Source organism: Sciurus vulgaris (genome assembly GCF_902686455.1).
Source record: "Sciurus vulgaris genome assembly, chromosome: 6".
In the NCBI taxonomy this organism is placed as follows: Eukaryota; Metazoa; Chordata; class Mammalia; order Rodentia; family Sciuridae; genus Sciurus; species Sciurus vulgaris.
Genome location: NC_136466.1, coordinates 74,574,361 through 74,591,207, shown reverse-complemented (window position 1 = coordinate 74,591,207; position 16,847 = coordinate 74,574,361). Strand labels below are relative to the sequence as shown.

Sequence of the window (16,847 nt, the reverse complement as noted above, 5' to 3'; positions counted from 1 at the left end):
TACCAGACTTTGCATTGCTGGAGCCACCAGCTGATAACATCCCCAGGTTACCCACTTACTTCACTTCCGAGAGAACCGATCGCTCTCCATCTGAACACTGGGACCTGCGATACTGACGGTAACTTCGTGGTGAATGAGAATGCCTGATACGGACTGGGTCACCCTGAGTCCTGAACAAGAAACAAACAAACCAAAAAATACACACACACACAAAACAAGGAAACAATTATGCCAAAAGTCAAAACAGAATAATTTGGAATTTTTCCTAAATTTTGAAAATAAAAAACGAAAGAAAAAAATGACCTTCAAACAGATTATTAAAATAATTTGTCTCTTGTGGACTTTGAAAGCCTGAGTGACTTAAGTTTCACTTGTTAACAGTAGGAAAATGCTCCCTTGACCATACATGAATATGAAGCTTTTATAGTACTTGTATGCATGTACATGTATGTGTGTGTGTGTGTGTGTGTGTGTGTATGTATGTATATATATATTTATCACCAAATTTTCAATGAAATTATCCCTTACAGTTGAATGCTTTCCAGTAGTATGGAAGAAAAATCTACACTGCAGACAAAATGGCACTGCTATCAGAAAAAGTTGATTATTACCTCAGCTACTAACTAACTTGTCATTAATAATTTGATCTTCACCCAGGCACGGTGGCGCTCACATGTAATCCTAGTGACTCGGGAGGCTGAAGCAGGAGGATTGTAAGTTTGAGGCCAGCCTCAGCAACTCAGTGAGACCCTAAGCAACTTAGCAAGACCCTGGGAATGTAGCTCAGAGGTAAAGCGCTCCTGGGTTCAATCCCTAGTACAAAAAAAGAATTTGATCTGCACTTGAAAACTGTTGAGATCTTAAATTCTGTCAACCACAAAAATATGCCAGGTGATATATATGCTAATTAGCTTGGTTTAATGATTTTAATGTAAACATTAAAATATCACATATACCATAAATATCTATAATTTTTATCAATTATATCTTAATTTTTAAGAATTCACTCTTTGGCATAAATATAGGTACCAACCAGCAATTCTGTGTGGGAAAGAAGCATGGGTTGCAGAAGGGGAACTAAAGCAACAAAGAAGGCACCCACTTTCTCTGAACCAATTATTACAAGGCAGGAAGCACAGTAAAAGGTACACTGTAGCCCACACTGACAGGTGATTAGGGATTCCTGTTAGGCTTTCATAAAGACTATCCAGTTGAATGTGCTAGCTCTGACAGGGACCATCTTGGTCTTACATGACAGTTTTGTGGTAAACAATTCTCTCGATGTTAAAATAATGGATAAATACAAACTTTGTTACCAATTAATGACTATTTCAGAAAAAAAATATTTTAAAACAGACATTAATCATCAAAAGCCCCCTTATACCTACCATATATAAACAGGGCTATGTATTGGACTGCAGAAAGAAGTACACCTTTTTCTACCTGTCTTCCTACATTTACTTTTAACTTTAGTTAAAATATACAAATTAAGGCACTGTATGGAACACAACTGAAGGGTAAGAATGAATAACTCCCTCAGATGCACAAATAAAACTTTTTTGAACAGCTTTGCAAATACGTACTCTATTTTAGTGTATGGAATCTCTTTCAATTGCTCTTCTGACATTCCAGAGGGATCCACGAGTTCCTTTCTAAAAGAAGCAAGAAAATAAAAGTGACCCTGTTGGTATACACACTAATCTCTTTCACAATCAGCAAATGAGTCTTCCTTTCAAATCTTGTTCCAAAATGCAGTGTTAGTGAGAATAATATAAGCTGGGAGCAAATATGAAAACACTAGAATGTGTTCAAGGAAATTTGGAAGGAAAACTTTGATGTAGTTCTTTTGCCTTCTTTGTTTTCCCACATCCACACTTTTCAACTGTCCCCAGTTTCTTATGATAGTTCTGCTTCCGTCCCCTGTGTTGAGTATCTTTTTGTTTCTGGATTTTTTCCCCGGTATTCATATGTAAACTATTGCCCTGTCTGATATAGGTAAACTAAGTGAACTCAGGAGAAGTTATCAGGGCTGCATGTACCATATCATGCTGATAAGACTAGCTGCCAGGCCTCAGACTGAGGCTGCCTCTGTTACAGCAGTCTTTCTTGTAACTGCATTTAAACTACATGGATTAAAAAACAAAACAAAACAAAACACAATACTCACTGAATATGCTTCCATAACTCCTCTTTTGCTTGAATATCAGGGCTTCTCCTATAAATGAAGAAAACAATGTTCACTTTTGAAAACATGCTTCATCTACAATCTAATAGCTAACTTTAATAGTTTTTAAACTGTGAAGGTCTTATTTGCCAGCTGAGACCACACAAAGACTGAGCAAGGAGGGCTACAGGAATGGTCAGTATAAAGATACCAGGTAATTTATCTGCTGGTACCACTAAAGGAAAAAAAAAAATCACATAAATCCAGCCATAACCAGAGTTTCATTTAATTAACAAGCTTAGAACTGCAGGACAAAATCCACATATCCTCCAGTGGTGACTATACAATGAAGAATGATTCAGGTGCTTTGGTTTCTGATCATGCTAGCTATTACTAAGTAAAGGCAAAAGAAGAACTCATCCAGTTTCTATTACTATGTAAGAGTTCCAACATGATCTGTGATTACTTAATGCAAACAACAACCACAGGGGAAAGGCAACTGGTGGGACAGTCCAGATGGTAGACTATGTACCAATGACATCTGATATTGCATTTCTGCACTAATCAAAATCTGGGTCCACAAAAGCTAAAAGCTATCAGTTGACTTTTAATCATGTGGTCATTCTTTGTATGTCCTTTTCAATCCTTAACTATCAATCCCACAAATCCCTTCCTCGAGAACTACTTAAGTAGAAATTATGTCTTTAATGTCATAGAATGAGAAATCTGAAGTCAATGTCCATGTGTTCCTGCTCTTCATAGTATTAACTATTAACCCCCACTGTAGCAGTGAATACTAGAAATCTATTATTACCCAAATTCTTGTCAAAGAGTGATTTTTTTTTCTACTGAGAACATGATAAACTTTCATCAGTCCCCTCAATGGAACAAGAGGTCAAATAACAAGACAGAAAGAAAGTTCCCAAATCTTAACAACTGAAAGGCCAAGAGTAAGCAAAGCCACTGATACATTCTGTCCTGTGAAATTTTATGTTGGTCACCTGTATCAGCATTTTGGGATCTCTACTACTAGTTTCAGCTTACAATGTCATCAATGCTTTCATTTTTCTGCCAATAAAGGCATGACTGAGAAGTTCTCGTAGGACTTTCTGAGCCCACAGAATATGATAAGCTATTTTCTAGTCATTGAATTAAAGTAGTTTTTTCTTCAAGGGAGAAAATGTGTCTGTAAAGACAATCAATTCAGAAGAAGTCAAAACAAAAAGGGAGATAAAGGAATGGGATGAAGCCTTAGTTTCAGAATAAAAATAGTACTGTTAAATGTTGATTTTGCTTATTATAAGAATAAAATTATATACTTAAAAAAAAAAAAAAAAAAAAAAAAAAAAAAAAAAACTTCTCAAAACTACTTCTTTGAAAGAATCTCCCGAATGGAATCTGCCTTTCCTTCATTTGGTTGGTCTGATTCACCAAGTTCTAAGCTAACCCATTAAATGCTAATGTCTGAGAAGGTGGTAATATTAAAAAGCATTGACCTTTTATTCCATTTCACAGCAATGGTGGTTCACTTGTAACTACACCAGCATCTAATTCTCACAGAAAGTTACCCAAGAGTCTAGAGTATTGCATAATATTTAGGCTAAGAAGCGGTTTCTACCGATAATCATTCTTATTTCAGGAAGGTACATTAGTGAGGATAGTATTAGCTGTTTGCACATTATAGGAGGGTTCCTCCCCCCCTGCATTATTGATATTTTGGATAATAATTCTTTGTTGTAAAAATCTGATCTGGACACTCAAAGATAATTAGTGGTACCCATGGCCTCTACCCACTAGATGCCAGTAGCACCTCCCCTTTGTGACAACCAAAAATGACTCTAGACATTGTCCTGTGAGGAACAACATTGCCCCCAACTAAAAACCACTAGTCAAGAGTATGACCTGAGAAGTGGCTGAGATTAGGTGGTGGAACTGCTGTCAGTTATTTATGAAGATCCATTAGGTGACTTCTGAAACAGTACTGCAGAGAAAGATAGTGAGGCAGGAACTAAATGTTACAAGAATAAGGCAAGTGACAGGGCATTGTTGCTGACAACTATGAGGAGTGGCAAGTGGTATAAATTTGATGGCATGAGATTAAAGCCGAATGCTGTTAAGGAGATTAGAGGGAGAATGAGAAAAATAATAGGCAAAGAGGACATGCATCCCTGGTAGGGTGCTACTAGGCCCAGTGATAAGATATGTAAAAAACTGGTAACAGTGGATATTTCTGAGTATTGGAATTGCAGGGGTTTTTTATTATTTTTCTTTTCTTTGTCTTTCTTCTTTGGATACAGAGTCTCATGCTGTTGTCCAGGCTGGTGTCAAACTCCCAGGCTCAAGTGATCCTGCTGCCTCAAGTCTCCCAAGTGCAGGGATTATAGCGGTGTGCCAATGATATACAACTAATTTAATTTTCTTATTTATTATTTTCTATCTTTTCTGATTTTCTATTTTTTATTCAAAAAAAATTTTAAGACAGCAATGGGCCTTTATTTTATTTATTTACATGTGGTGCTGAGAATTGAACCCAGTGCCTCACACATGCTAGGCAAGCACTGTGCCACTGAGCCACATCCCCAGACCCTTTTCTGATTTTTTAAAGTCAAGATAATTTCTTATCTTAATCATCAGGAAAAAATCAGGGTATTTTCTAAGTGTTAAAAAAAAACTATTGTTATTATAATTCCATAGGAAATGCCTTTCATTCCTATCTCAGAAGACTCAGCAGAAATGTTATCTTAACTGGAATGAGATCATCAGTCTTTATAGCCATAAATACTGGTCCTAAAAGATTCAGGAATGTAGTCTATCTTTAAGTTCTATAACACCATAATGGTCATAATTTTAACTAAACTGAGCTCCAAAATGTCCAGAATTTTCAAACAACTTAAGGCAAGAAAAAGATTCAAAACTTAAAAAAAAAATGCTAATTTTCTCTGATTGTTAGTGCTCCTATGACTGAAAAAAATATGAAATAAGCCACAGCTAATGAAGAGTGTATTATTTTTATGCTTACATCTGCACTCATTTAATCAATTATTTAGGATGAATTCCTGATCTGCAGCTCATCATTTTGTGGATTTAGAAAGAAGTGAAATATTAACAGCCATTTTTCTTAATTAAGAGACTTTCAATTATGCAGATGTTTTAATTCTCCAAAGAAGGTCCTCAGGAGATAGAATCCTGAGTTATCCAGAGATATGACATATAAAAAATAAACATGCAGTCAAATATTAGTCCAATATTTTCCAAACGCATTCCTCATCTATACCTTATACAATATTCCACTTCAAATTAATCATAGAAATTAGTTTGACTGAAACCTCATCTGCAAATCACTTTCCCTTCTCTCAAAAGCCCCAAATAAGGATATTTCATAAATTTATAAAGGATTTAAATTTCATCATTGCATATAATCTTGTTGCATAACCTCCAAATTCTTCAATTATCTAAAAAATACTATGTAATAGTATATACTATATATTATGACATGATAATCTATACCATACTATATTTGTATACCATATTTTATTTTAAAATAATACATATAGTAACATTTGACTTGTATTATTTTTGTGACTTTTATACTGATCATAGCTCAGTAAAAGTAAATTAGAATTGAAAATAGGTAAATTCACAAAATTATCTTTAGAGAATTCAAAATACTTCACAAATACCTTGATAATTCTTCATCTTATTCCTGAGTGGTCAGAATAAACAAATCAGGAGATATCTTTCTCTTCTCCTTCATTTCCTCTCCAAATTAAAGAAGTATTGGAAGCCATGGAGCCCAGCAACCTACCTGCTAAAGATTGCTCAGGAATCCTGAGCTATTGTACCAGACTTCTGTTTTGTTTTCAACTGGGAACATCACCTTGACAGCCCCATCTTCCACAGTATTATTTTTCAAGCAAAACAGTAGGACATTATCGCCACCAGAGGGAGCCCGTGCCCGCTCATGCACACAAATTGAACCTACCAAAACTATTGTTTGAGCTTCAATGCCTCTTCCTTATATCCCAATGAATAAAGGCTCAGTCAGGTTGAAAGCAGTTTCACTGAAGCTGACTTGTTTTCTAATGATAGTAAACATGAATGTCGTAGCAATGTAGCTGGAAAATGTATTAAGTGGCTCTGTACTTCTTAATGATTTACCAGACAAGACCCAATCATATTTCAGCTCAATGCTCTTAACTCAAATAAAAGACAGCCCAATTTGTTCTATATAAAATAAATTCATCATCTTGCAGAAATTGTAACACTTCTATTCAGTTTATATTTGATTGCCTATTTAGCAACTCAAACTTAACAAATCAGAAAGTTTGGTTTCTCTGCTGTCTTATCCCCAGCCCATTCCTTGGTATCACAGTAAAAATGGCATGACCACCCACTCAGCTCAAAAACTAAACAACATCCATAATTCCTCTCATACTACAAATATGCCAGTTCTACTTTCAAAATCCACTGCTCTCCATTTCCATTGCCATCATCTTTTCCAAGCTATGATCATTTCTCACCTGGATGACTGCAAACTTTTAAATGCCCTTTTTACTTCTTTACTCTCTGTCAATGTGCTTTCACCCTGTCAGAGCAACTTCTTTCTTATCTGTACTTTGGCCATATCAGTTATCTAGTTAATTAATCAACCATCTCAAATATTTGCTAAATCTTTTTATAGTTACCTTATAAATTCCAGAAAGATACACACCTCTTTTTAAAAATATTTTTTAGTTGTCAATGGATTTTTATTTTATTTATTTATTTATATGCAGTGCTGAGACTTGAACCCAGTTCCTGACACATGCGAGATGAGCACTCTATCACTGAGCTACAACCCCAGCCACACCTCTTAATGGGTTTGTTTCACATGCTGTACTGTTCTGGGACAATCCTCTATCTGATCTGATAATTTGATCATATAGATAACATGTCAATAATGTTTAAATAAAATTTTAAATTTAAAGTACCATTATTTTTTTTTCTGATTCCAGCTGATCTGATAGAAACAATTCTCAATTTAAAGATATTTCTGTTTCAAAAGAGTATTCCTTATCTTCTTCTTGCCACAATGAAGTAAATGACCATCCTCACTTACCTAAAGTAAAACAGAGCAAAGGTCTTCAGACACTAGGCAGCACAAGTCTATGATCTCTGAGGAAGGGGAGCACAAGGTAAGCCCCACTTTCTCCAGATTTCTGCCTGGGGCATCTTCCCAGTGTGCTAGAGAGATGCAGCTCAGGACACAGTCCCACACTGCTAAGGATGCAGAGATCATAGACTGAATCTGTTGACCAGGCTGAAACATAAGTGCAGGAGGAAAGAAAAAGGAGGTTGCTCTAGGGACTCCAAAAGTCCGTATGGGGATTTTTCTTAAAACATTGATAGGGTATGGTCACCAAATACAGTCTCCACATATGCTCGCGAGACTCCAAGAGACCTGACATAGCACAGCTGGTTAAAGGCTGAGAGCAAACAGAAGAACCAGGCAGGGTGAGGTCCTGCTGTCACAGTGGAGAACCCACCCTGAGGATTGTGTGCCATCAACTAAGACCCCAGAAAGGCCAGGCTGTGGGAATAGAGACCAAATCTAAAGTAGAGAACAAACATATCTTAGGCTAATGACAAAAGCCCCACTTTATAAAGCATTAAACAAGCCTGGTAAGATCAAGAGGATTGGACAGAAATTTAACTGTCTGCCAGAATAAAATTTGACCCTGTTTAAAGGGCTACATAATCCAGACCTCCTACAATGTGTCCTCTAAAATTTCCAGCATATAATAAAAAATTACCAGATATGTAGAGTCAGGGAATTATAACCATACTCTAGGAAAAGGGGGAAAAAAAAGGGAGAGAGAGAGAGAGAGCAGTCAATAGATACAGACTTTAAGAGGGCCTAATGTATGGGTATGTGAACTCTTTAAGAACACAAATTATGGGGCTGGGTTGTGGCTCAGTGGCACAGCACTCGCCTAGCACATGTGAGGCACTGGGTTTGGTCCTCAGCACCACATAAAAATAAATGAAATAAAGGTATTGTGCCCATCTACAAAAAAAAAATAAGAAAAGAACACAAATTATAGAGACCTACACATAACAAGTAGAAAATATGAATGGTCCCATATGCATTAAAGAGCTTAAGTCTGTAATTCAAAACTTCCCACAAAGAAAATCCTAGACAGACATAATTCCATTGGTAAACTGTATCAAATATTTAAGAAAGAAATAACCCAAACCATTTTGTATATCCACTATAACTGTTACCAAAAACCTGACAAAGATTTTACAAAAAACTATGAACAATTATTTCTCAAAAACAAAGAAAAAAATCTTAACAAAATAATAGCAAACAGAATCTAGTAATATACAAAAAGGATACTATATCATGACTACAAGGGATTGAAGCCTCAGGTATGTTATTCAAAACTGAACCAATACACTTATTCCACTAAAAAAATAAAGAAGAAAAATCCATAAAACAACCATCTCAATAGATGCAGAAGAAGCTTTTAACACACTTTTTCAAAACTCATTTACAATAAAAACTCTTCGATGACTCTTAGCACCTAGGAACATAAGGGATCTCCCTCAGTTGCACAGCTAGCATCACACTTAATGTGACATGTCCAATGCCTCCCCCTAGAAAGAGCAAGCCAAAGAGATCTAGCTTCTTACCACTCCTGTTCAACATGTCATTCAACCCTGTACTAGAGGAGCTGGCCAGCACAATAAGGGAAGAAATCAAAACATAAGGCAAAAGGATTAGAAATAAAGGAAACTGCTTGTATAAACAATATGATTCTGACTGTAGAAATTTACAAGAAATTGCCCCAAAAGGGGCAAGCTTCTAGAACTAATAAGAGAATTTAACAAAGCTATAAGGTAGCAAGATACTATATGTATTTTTTTAAATCATGTTTTTCAATAGACAGGCAAATAATTAAAACGTTTAAGAATGGAAGTCAATACCATGAAAAATATTAAATATTTATAATTAAATTTAACAAAATACTGCTATATATAATATATTAAAATTGTAAAATGTTACTGAAAGAAGTTAAAGACAGGTAAGTGGATGGGAAAGATTAATTTTATCAAAATTGATCAATATATTCAATATAATCCTAATTTAAAGCCTACAGCCTTTTGGGGGGGATTAGTAAAAAAATGACAATCTAACTCAAAAATTTACATACATAGCAAAGGTAAAACATAGCTAAAATAATCTTGAAAAAATAAGAACAAAGTTGAAGAATTTACATTGCTTATTCAAATTTACTATAAAGTGATAATAACCAAGAGAAGATGGTCATTTACAACAAACAAATAGATCAATAAAATAAAATTGACATACATATAGACTAATTTATTTTTGACACAAACTCTAAAGCATTTCAATGACAACAGTGTTTGCAACAAATGGTACTGAAATAACTGGATATTTGCCTCAATCTCTACTTAATACATATGCAACAATTAACCTGGATAGATCACAGACCTAAATAAAAAAACAAAATTCATAAAGCTGATAGAAAAAGATATGAAAGTATTTTTGTAATCTTGGGGTAGGCAAAAAAATTTTTTAATTATAAACAACACAACCAAATGATATACTGGTCTTCATCAACATTTAAAATGTCTGCTCATCAAAAAGAATGTTCAGATCATGATAAGGCAAATGGCAGCCTAGGAAAAGGTATTAATAATACAATTTAAGTCCAATACAATACAATTTAAGTCCTGAAAAAGGACTTAAATCCAGAATACATGAAGAGCCCTACAAATAAATAATAATGGTTAAAAAAAAAAAAAAAAAGACAAAGGGACCTCTTCTTTAAATTGAACAATTAATTAGGTTTCCAAACAAAACCATGAAGTAATAAATAAATATATAATGGTGTATAATGCTCAGTGATTACTAAACCTAAAAGGTTTTCCATTACAAAAGAACAGAATCTCTGATTATGATGTACTACCAACTTCGGAAAAAAAAGAAAAAAAACACTCTGGGTCAGGTTCTAATCAAAACATCAGCATCTAAGACGACTGAACTAGAAGTATCCCTGAGAGTCCCACATCATACAGTCCCTTTGTGTCCTCTCCTGGCCTGCAAACCTGGCACTCACAGCTTTCCTCAGGCACTCTCTTACCTGGCTCCCTCAGAGCTCCCTACATACCTACCCAGACTTTTTTCTGTATCAACTTCTCAACATCCTTCCATTGCCCTACCTCAGACATGAATCCTTCCTCCCATAAGTAGGTGACACTGTTCAAACCACCCAGGACCAAAAGGGATTCACAGTTAGCCCCAGCTCACTTGAAAAAGATATGCTTTGGGAAGTATAGTGGGAATGGACGGTATAAATCTGGATGTGTAGATTAACATACACACACACACACACACACACACACACAAACTTCATCAGCTTGAAGAAAATTAATTTGAGGGACTGGCAATCTCACCACTAAGGGGTAATTGTGCTCACACATGGCATTGCCTAGCAACAGGAGTGCACAAACCCCAACACTGGAGTGTAATGAATTGCTGACTACTGCTCACAAATGGTAATTTGATGGGAAGACATTCACATCTGGTTCAGTCTGGAGCAAGACTTCAGAGAATTCTGCAGACTCAAATTGATAGAAGCAGCAGGTACTTCACCAAGGCCAGGCTTCAGAACAAAGGAGACTATTCCTATTTATCCAGCTGGGTGTATGCATTTGTTTAAAAACAACACAAACAAAACAGAAATATGGTTTTGATAGCCTTGTTTCTATAACATTTTGTTTTGGCCATGTTCCATCTTCTACAGCTTCAAGTAGATTTTATGAAAGTCACAAATGTAAGAGAGTAAATCTGACAAATAAGCAATGGGGTAATTATGGCTGAACTATACCACATTAAAACACCCAGGCATCTGCCTGCTATTTCAAGCTCAAGGTGTAAAAAAGAGCCAACATACGAGCGAGATCTGTGTCTGGATCGCCTGTTGTTGGGGTCTGCTTGGTTTTTTTCCTTTTGTCTCCTTAACACGGCTTCCCACTGAGGCGCTGAATCAACCATATCGTTCTCCTGCCGTATTCTGAAAAGAAAAATCATTCATCTAAAGTTAACACCCACACATGGTGCCTTGTTTCTCAGTTCATCCTAAACTTGTTTTTCACTTAAACAGCAGCAATTTTTTTATAACCACTGAAAGCTAAGAAATTATTAACATATTCTAAAGTAGATTAGTGTGTATATATATGTACAAATATATACATGCAAACATAAACATATAAATGTTAATTTTTTCCAGACTACTTTGACTTTAAGTTTTCTAAGAAAAGATGCATCGAATAAAAAACTCACTCAAAACATATTTAAATTCTGACTAAAGAAAGAATAGTGTAGTATGTAGTGCCAATGTTAAAGAACAATCTCTTTTTTTTTTTTTTGGTACCACTATTGAACCTAGGGATACCTAACCACTGAGCCATATCCCTGGCTTTTTTATTTTTCTTTTTTTTATTTTGAGACAGGATCTCGCTCAGTTGCTGAGGCCTTGCTAAGTTCCTGAGACTGGCCTCAAACTTTCGATCCTTCTGCCTCAGCCTCCCAAGTTGCTGGGATTACAGGTGAGCGCAACCACACGCACAATATCATTTTTTAAATGTGCTACTTAAAATAACAAGGAATAATTTATTTTGAAAAATCACAGTAATCATCTAGGTTATCATGGACAATAGGTGGCACACATTAATTCCCCTTTTTAAGCTAGAAAACTAGAAGTGTAAAGTTAAACGTGGTGGCTGAAAGAAGGTACTAGCAGCTGAACACACATATACCACTCTGATGTGGCTGCTCCCTTGTGGAAGAGACAATGACAGCTGCATACCTTATGTGGTCAGGGACCAGGCAGAGAATGTAAATGAGGGAAAGCAAAATGGGGAGAGGTGCTGTGGAGCAAAGGCCAGGGCCAGGTGAGACCACAGAACAGTGTTAGCAAATCCTGTGTTTTTAAAAAAGACAATCCACAAAACTAGATTTCTAAAGTGAACTTTTCCAGTGTTCAAGTATTGACAACCAATTCTGAATTTTAAGGCACTGTCTGAACCTAACCCTATCCATGGACCGCTCTCAGTCTGTAGAAGCTTTGGATGTCTGATGTATCAAGTTTTTCTAATAATGAGGTGAGGTGTAGAGGAGGGAGGAGAAACAAATATTTAATGGAAGCAAGTGCTTACATTAACGTGTGAATGCTGTCTGGAATGCATGGCAATGATGCTGTGAAGCTGTGATGTTCCTGGCAAAAATCAAACACCTGTTATGTGAACATTTAACTTTTTAATTTATGTAAGCTCAGCAACAAGCTGCCCTGAATGAGCATCTCCCCAGTGTGGAGAGCAGCTGGGAACTGTCAGGACTCCAACCTGGTACTGAAACTGTGTAAGCCCAACTGCACAAGACAAAGGCAGGAAGTGAGGCAATTGACTTCTTTCTGTCTGAACAGATGTCTTTTGGCTCCTCTGTTCAGGTACTTAGTATAGACTATGGGCTGCATAACTGCCTTTGCTTCTAAATGTTAATCAGCAAATGGTGGCAAATATTCGTTCCACATAGAATTTTAATGGAGATCACATACAGCAAATTTGAGTTGAAAAGAACAGCACCTTACGAAGAAGAAACTATTTAAAGCTCTAGATTAAAGGGGAACTGAATTAAGTAAAAAATTATCTAAGACTTTGAAGTGTCTACACTTCCTCACCAAAGTTTTCATTGCTAATAGGCTATTATTTGAAGATTAACAGAACACAGTCATGGTATTTTTCACAGATTTAAAAACACAGTTCCTTCTTCTCATGGCAGGTACAGAGGAAATTAAAATTGAACACATACTGCTATGGACCTTAACATCAGCAATATCTGAAGAAAAACATAAGAAGGTACACTGCCTGTGGTCATAATCATTAATCACGCTTTGAAACAAACATTCCCACTTGAGAAGGCCATACAGGTACTTGTGCACCTGTACACATACACACGTCCTCATGGCCAGCACCTACACTTACAAGCCTTCCATGTATTACATGAGAGTTCCTGCCAGGCCAGCTGGTAGGAGCAGCCATGGACACTCCCAGGGCTGAGGGATCAGGGTCAGGAAGAGGGAAGGGAAGGTGTCAAGCTGGTAATCTGGAACATCCCCTCCCACAGGAACCCACACCTCGAATGCTTGGCGGAGGATTAGACATAAACCCAGGTCTCTCACTCCAATCCCTAGAGTCTTTTAAACGGTAGTTTCCATTCTGAATGAAACTGCTGCACGGTGCAATGGCAGGATTAAATTTTATAATTTGAAATGTTTTTATCAAGAAGTCAGGATCTTTAAATATTCTTGAGAGGTTAAACTTACTAAGCAAGACTGAGGACTGACTTAGACCCATACTCTCCCCAGAGTACAGACTTTTAAGAGAAGCACAATTACTGTGAGCTCACTCTCATTCATTGTGAATTTAGCAGGTGACCTTCATATTTGGACATTGATGATAAAAAAATTAAAACTCCAGAGACACACACATACATACTCCCTTTCCCTTGATATAATAAGGTCTAAATCAGAATGAATTTCAGATTATAGCTTGTGTCTTTAACTTCTATTTTTCTAACTGAAAAGTCTCAAGTGAGGGCAGTGACTCTCTGTCCATTAATATCCTTGTGACCCACATGCTTTAAAGATAGATGCCCTCTATTGGTGATGCTGTTTCATAAATATTCTAACGAGATGCATTAAAAATGTAAGGCCCATTGGAGAGTCACAACAGAAGCACATTTTCCTGAGTAATGGTGGTACAGTGGCCTCAGTCTGTAATGAAGTTTGAAATTACACCCTTACAAAAAGCCTCTGGTTAATGGTGCCTCATTACAAGAATGAAAGTGTCATTTCTTCCATTGCTGAACTGCCACAGAAAACACAGGTGCTACTTGGAAAGAAAAAAAATCTTAGCCCTTAAAAGCAAGACTATTGTAGTACACAGTACTTACAAGACAGAAGCTATCTATTTTGTTTATGCATGAGTAATAAAGATATCTTTAAATGAAAAAGACATGTCTCCTATAATAATTCTTACTTTTAAGTCTCATTTATTCTTAGGTGTGGGTGTACAAGTATTTTCTATTTTTTGCTCCTTTCCTGCTGTATTATAATTTTGATACAGAGATTTAAACATTATGAAGCATATAAACACTGCAAACCTTATATTGACATAGACCCTTTTAAAAAATCAAAATGTGTTCTTACGTCATAGTTATGAAATGATCAAGGGGGTAAAGAGTCCATTGTCATTTATATTACAGATCTATTTCAAATATTGCAATGAGAAGAGTCACAAAATAAAATAAATGTTCCTTTCCTGTACCCTCTAATCCAAAATAAGTCTAAACTTATATATTTTGTCTATTTCCCCATCTACAATTATAGAGAGTGAATAGCAAGAATAGGAAGTACATCATAACAAGGCTTTTTAAAGTTTATGTCTAAGCTGAGGGTTGTTTCCAAACAGAGCAACTTCCATCAATGTTTCTGAATAGGAGAGTTCTACTGTATTTCCTCCATTTTTCACCAAACCTTTATGTTGTATTTTCCAAGAGTATGTAGGCAATGTCGATCTTAACTGCATTTGACACTTGATTAAAGTGTGCAAAGGTTTTAAAGATGAAATGTCATATAATCACTTCATAACAATAATGAAGATAATAACTATTCCTAGTCTCTTCTTCTCTATCTTTCCAATTATAGCTCTGGCTCTTCTGCAAAATTTTTCATATTACCAAATAAAGTCTCATACAATCTCCCTGGGTTTAATTTTTTCCTCTCCCTTTATCAGTTTTGTTCCTAATATGATCTTCCTTTATACCAGTTCTTAATTTACTTCTAATTCACTGAAATAATGGCCATGTTTAATGTTGAGCCTGAGAATATTTTGGAGTTCAATGTATAAGGAACCTTCAAGCTAATGTGAGTCACTCATTTTGCTCTTGGGTTTTATTTGTTTCCACCTGTCAATCTGGCTCTGAGACCTTGGGCAAATCACTTGTCTCCTTTGGTAGGGTCTCAGTCTCTTCATATACAAATTTATTACAAAGATCTTTTCTAATTTTAAGGTTCAATATTTCTCTATTTGTATTTTATTTCCAGGCCAATCAGACACAATGAAGCAAATTTCTACTTTTCAACTATAGCACAATGCTCCAGACAATGCTTCATGTGGCCACTCCATTGTTAACATTAAATAAGCAGGTCCCAACTGATCATGGACTTGTGTTTTCATCAACTGCACTCATTTTTGGATCACCTGCTCTAAAGCAATCTTCATTTTTTTTTTTTTTTTTAAGTAGTTTCTCTTCCCTAGGGAAATTTAAGTTGGTTCCAGGCATCTGTCAACATCCTCCCTTGAGACCAGCAAGCAAATAAATCCATTTGCTTTTCCCACCTTCCACCAGCACCAATAAATTATTCTTATTTGCTCTTAAAGGTGCTTCAGTCTCTTCCATTTATTCCTTGTGCTCTGGCTACCTATGGTGCAATTTCCCTTTCAAACTCTCCTATTTTCAGTATTTTTTATCCTGTTTTGCCCTCATTCAGTAATCCAACAGCATTCCTCCATTGCTGTGGCCATGCATTTCTATAGTCATTTCTGTCAACTTGTTATGTTCTGGAAGACCTATATCAGCCAAGTTATAAGGTTTAAATCTTGGTCCAGTTAAAGCAGAAATCAAGCCCTTGCATCTGTGGCATGGTGACCTGCATCATTTTCCACTGGCTTTGTATGAACTATACTCTCCAGAACCACAATGTTCACTATAACCAATTTTTATCTTTACATAAATCAGAGGAAGGACAGTATTGAATGCTTACAAGGAAACAGGTTCTTGTTTTCAGGTTACGTGGCAGAAAGTCCACTTGCTTAAGTTTGCTAACTTCCAAAACCATTTATTCCTAGGGTACAAATACTAATAAAGTTTTTTTTCTTTTTTAACCACTCTCACATAATCATAAGCTTCTGGATTTGCCCTACTCATTAGTTAAAGTATGGGCTTTCTGCCACAGATAATACAGGTTTCTTGTTTTGTTTTGTCAGAAAAATAATATAGAAGGCCTAAAGGAACAGCTTTAAAATAAAATTTCATAATCCGCCATTCAGATACTAATAGACATCTAATAGACTAATAGATTCTAAAAGACATCTGAAAGCAGGAATAAACTCAACAACATTCATGCCAGAAAGAATTCAGGTTCAAAACACTGACTTCTTTTTTATTCAAGGGAGCTGAGCATCAATTTACAGATACTGCAGGGACTTCAGATAACAAAGAGCAGTGCTGAATGTTCCCACTAATTTAATAGCAACTACCTGTGCAGGGCATTTTCTACTTTGCATTGTATATCCATTACCTCCCAGATCTTCACAAACCTCCTGTGAGGTAGGCAGGGTAGGCATTATTCCAATTTGCATGTGAGGAATGAAAATTCACAGGTAAAGTAACCTCCTCAGAGCCTCAGAACTCTTCAAAGCAGGGTCAAGCTCTCAACACAGGGCCCCTAATTTGTGCACACACATAGCCTCATATATGTAACTCATGTTTATGACACAAACATCCCTGAATAAAATTAGGAAAAGGTTCAGATGGTCTTCTGTTGCCAAT

The 16,847-nt window shown here is 36.1% G+C and overlaps 1 protein-coding gene across 3 annotated transcripts in view; it reads right to left on the bottom strand.

The window, feature by feature from the left end:
* The window catches only part of EPB41L4A (erythrocyte membrane protein band 4.1 like 4A), a 236,437-nt gene that overhangs the window by 5,651 nt on the left and 213,939 nt on the right, over window positions 1–16,847 (bottom strand). For all 3 annotated transcript variants that reach the window (XM_079143527.1, XM_079143526.1, XM_079143525.1), the window contains 4 exons: window positions 11,128–11,247; window positions 2,168–2,215; window positions 1,584–1,652; window positions 60–170 (listed from right to left, as the gene is read on the bottom strand). In XM_079143527.1, coding sequence (XP_078999653.1) covers window positions 60–170; window positions 1,584–1,652; window positions 2,168–2,215; window positions 11,128–11,247 — 348 coding nt within the window. The remainder of the gene's footprint in view (window positions 1–59; window positions 171–1,583; window positions 1,653–2,167; window positions 2,216–11,127; window positions 11,248–16,847) is intronic.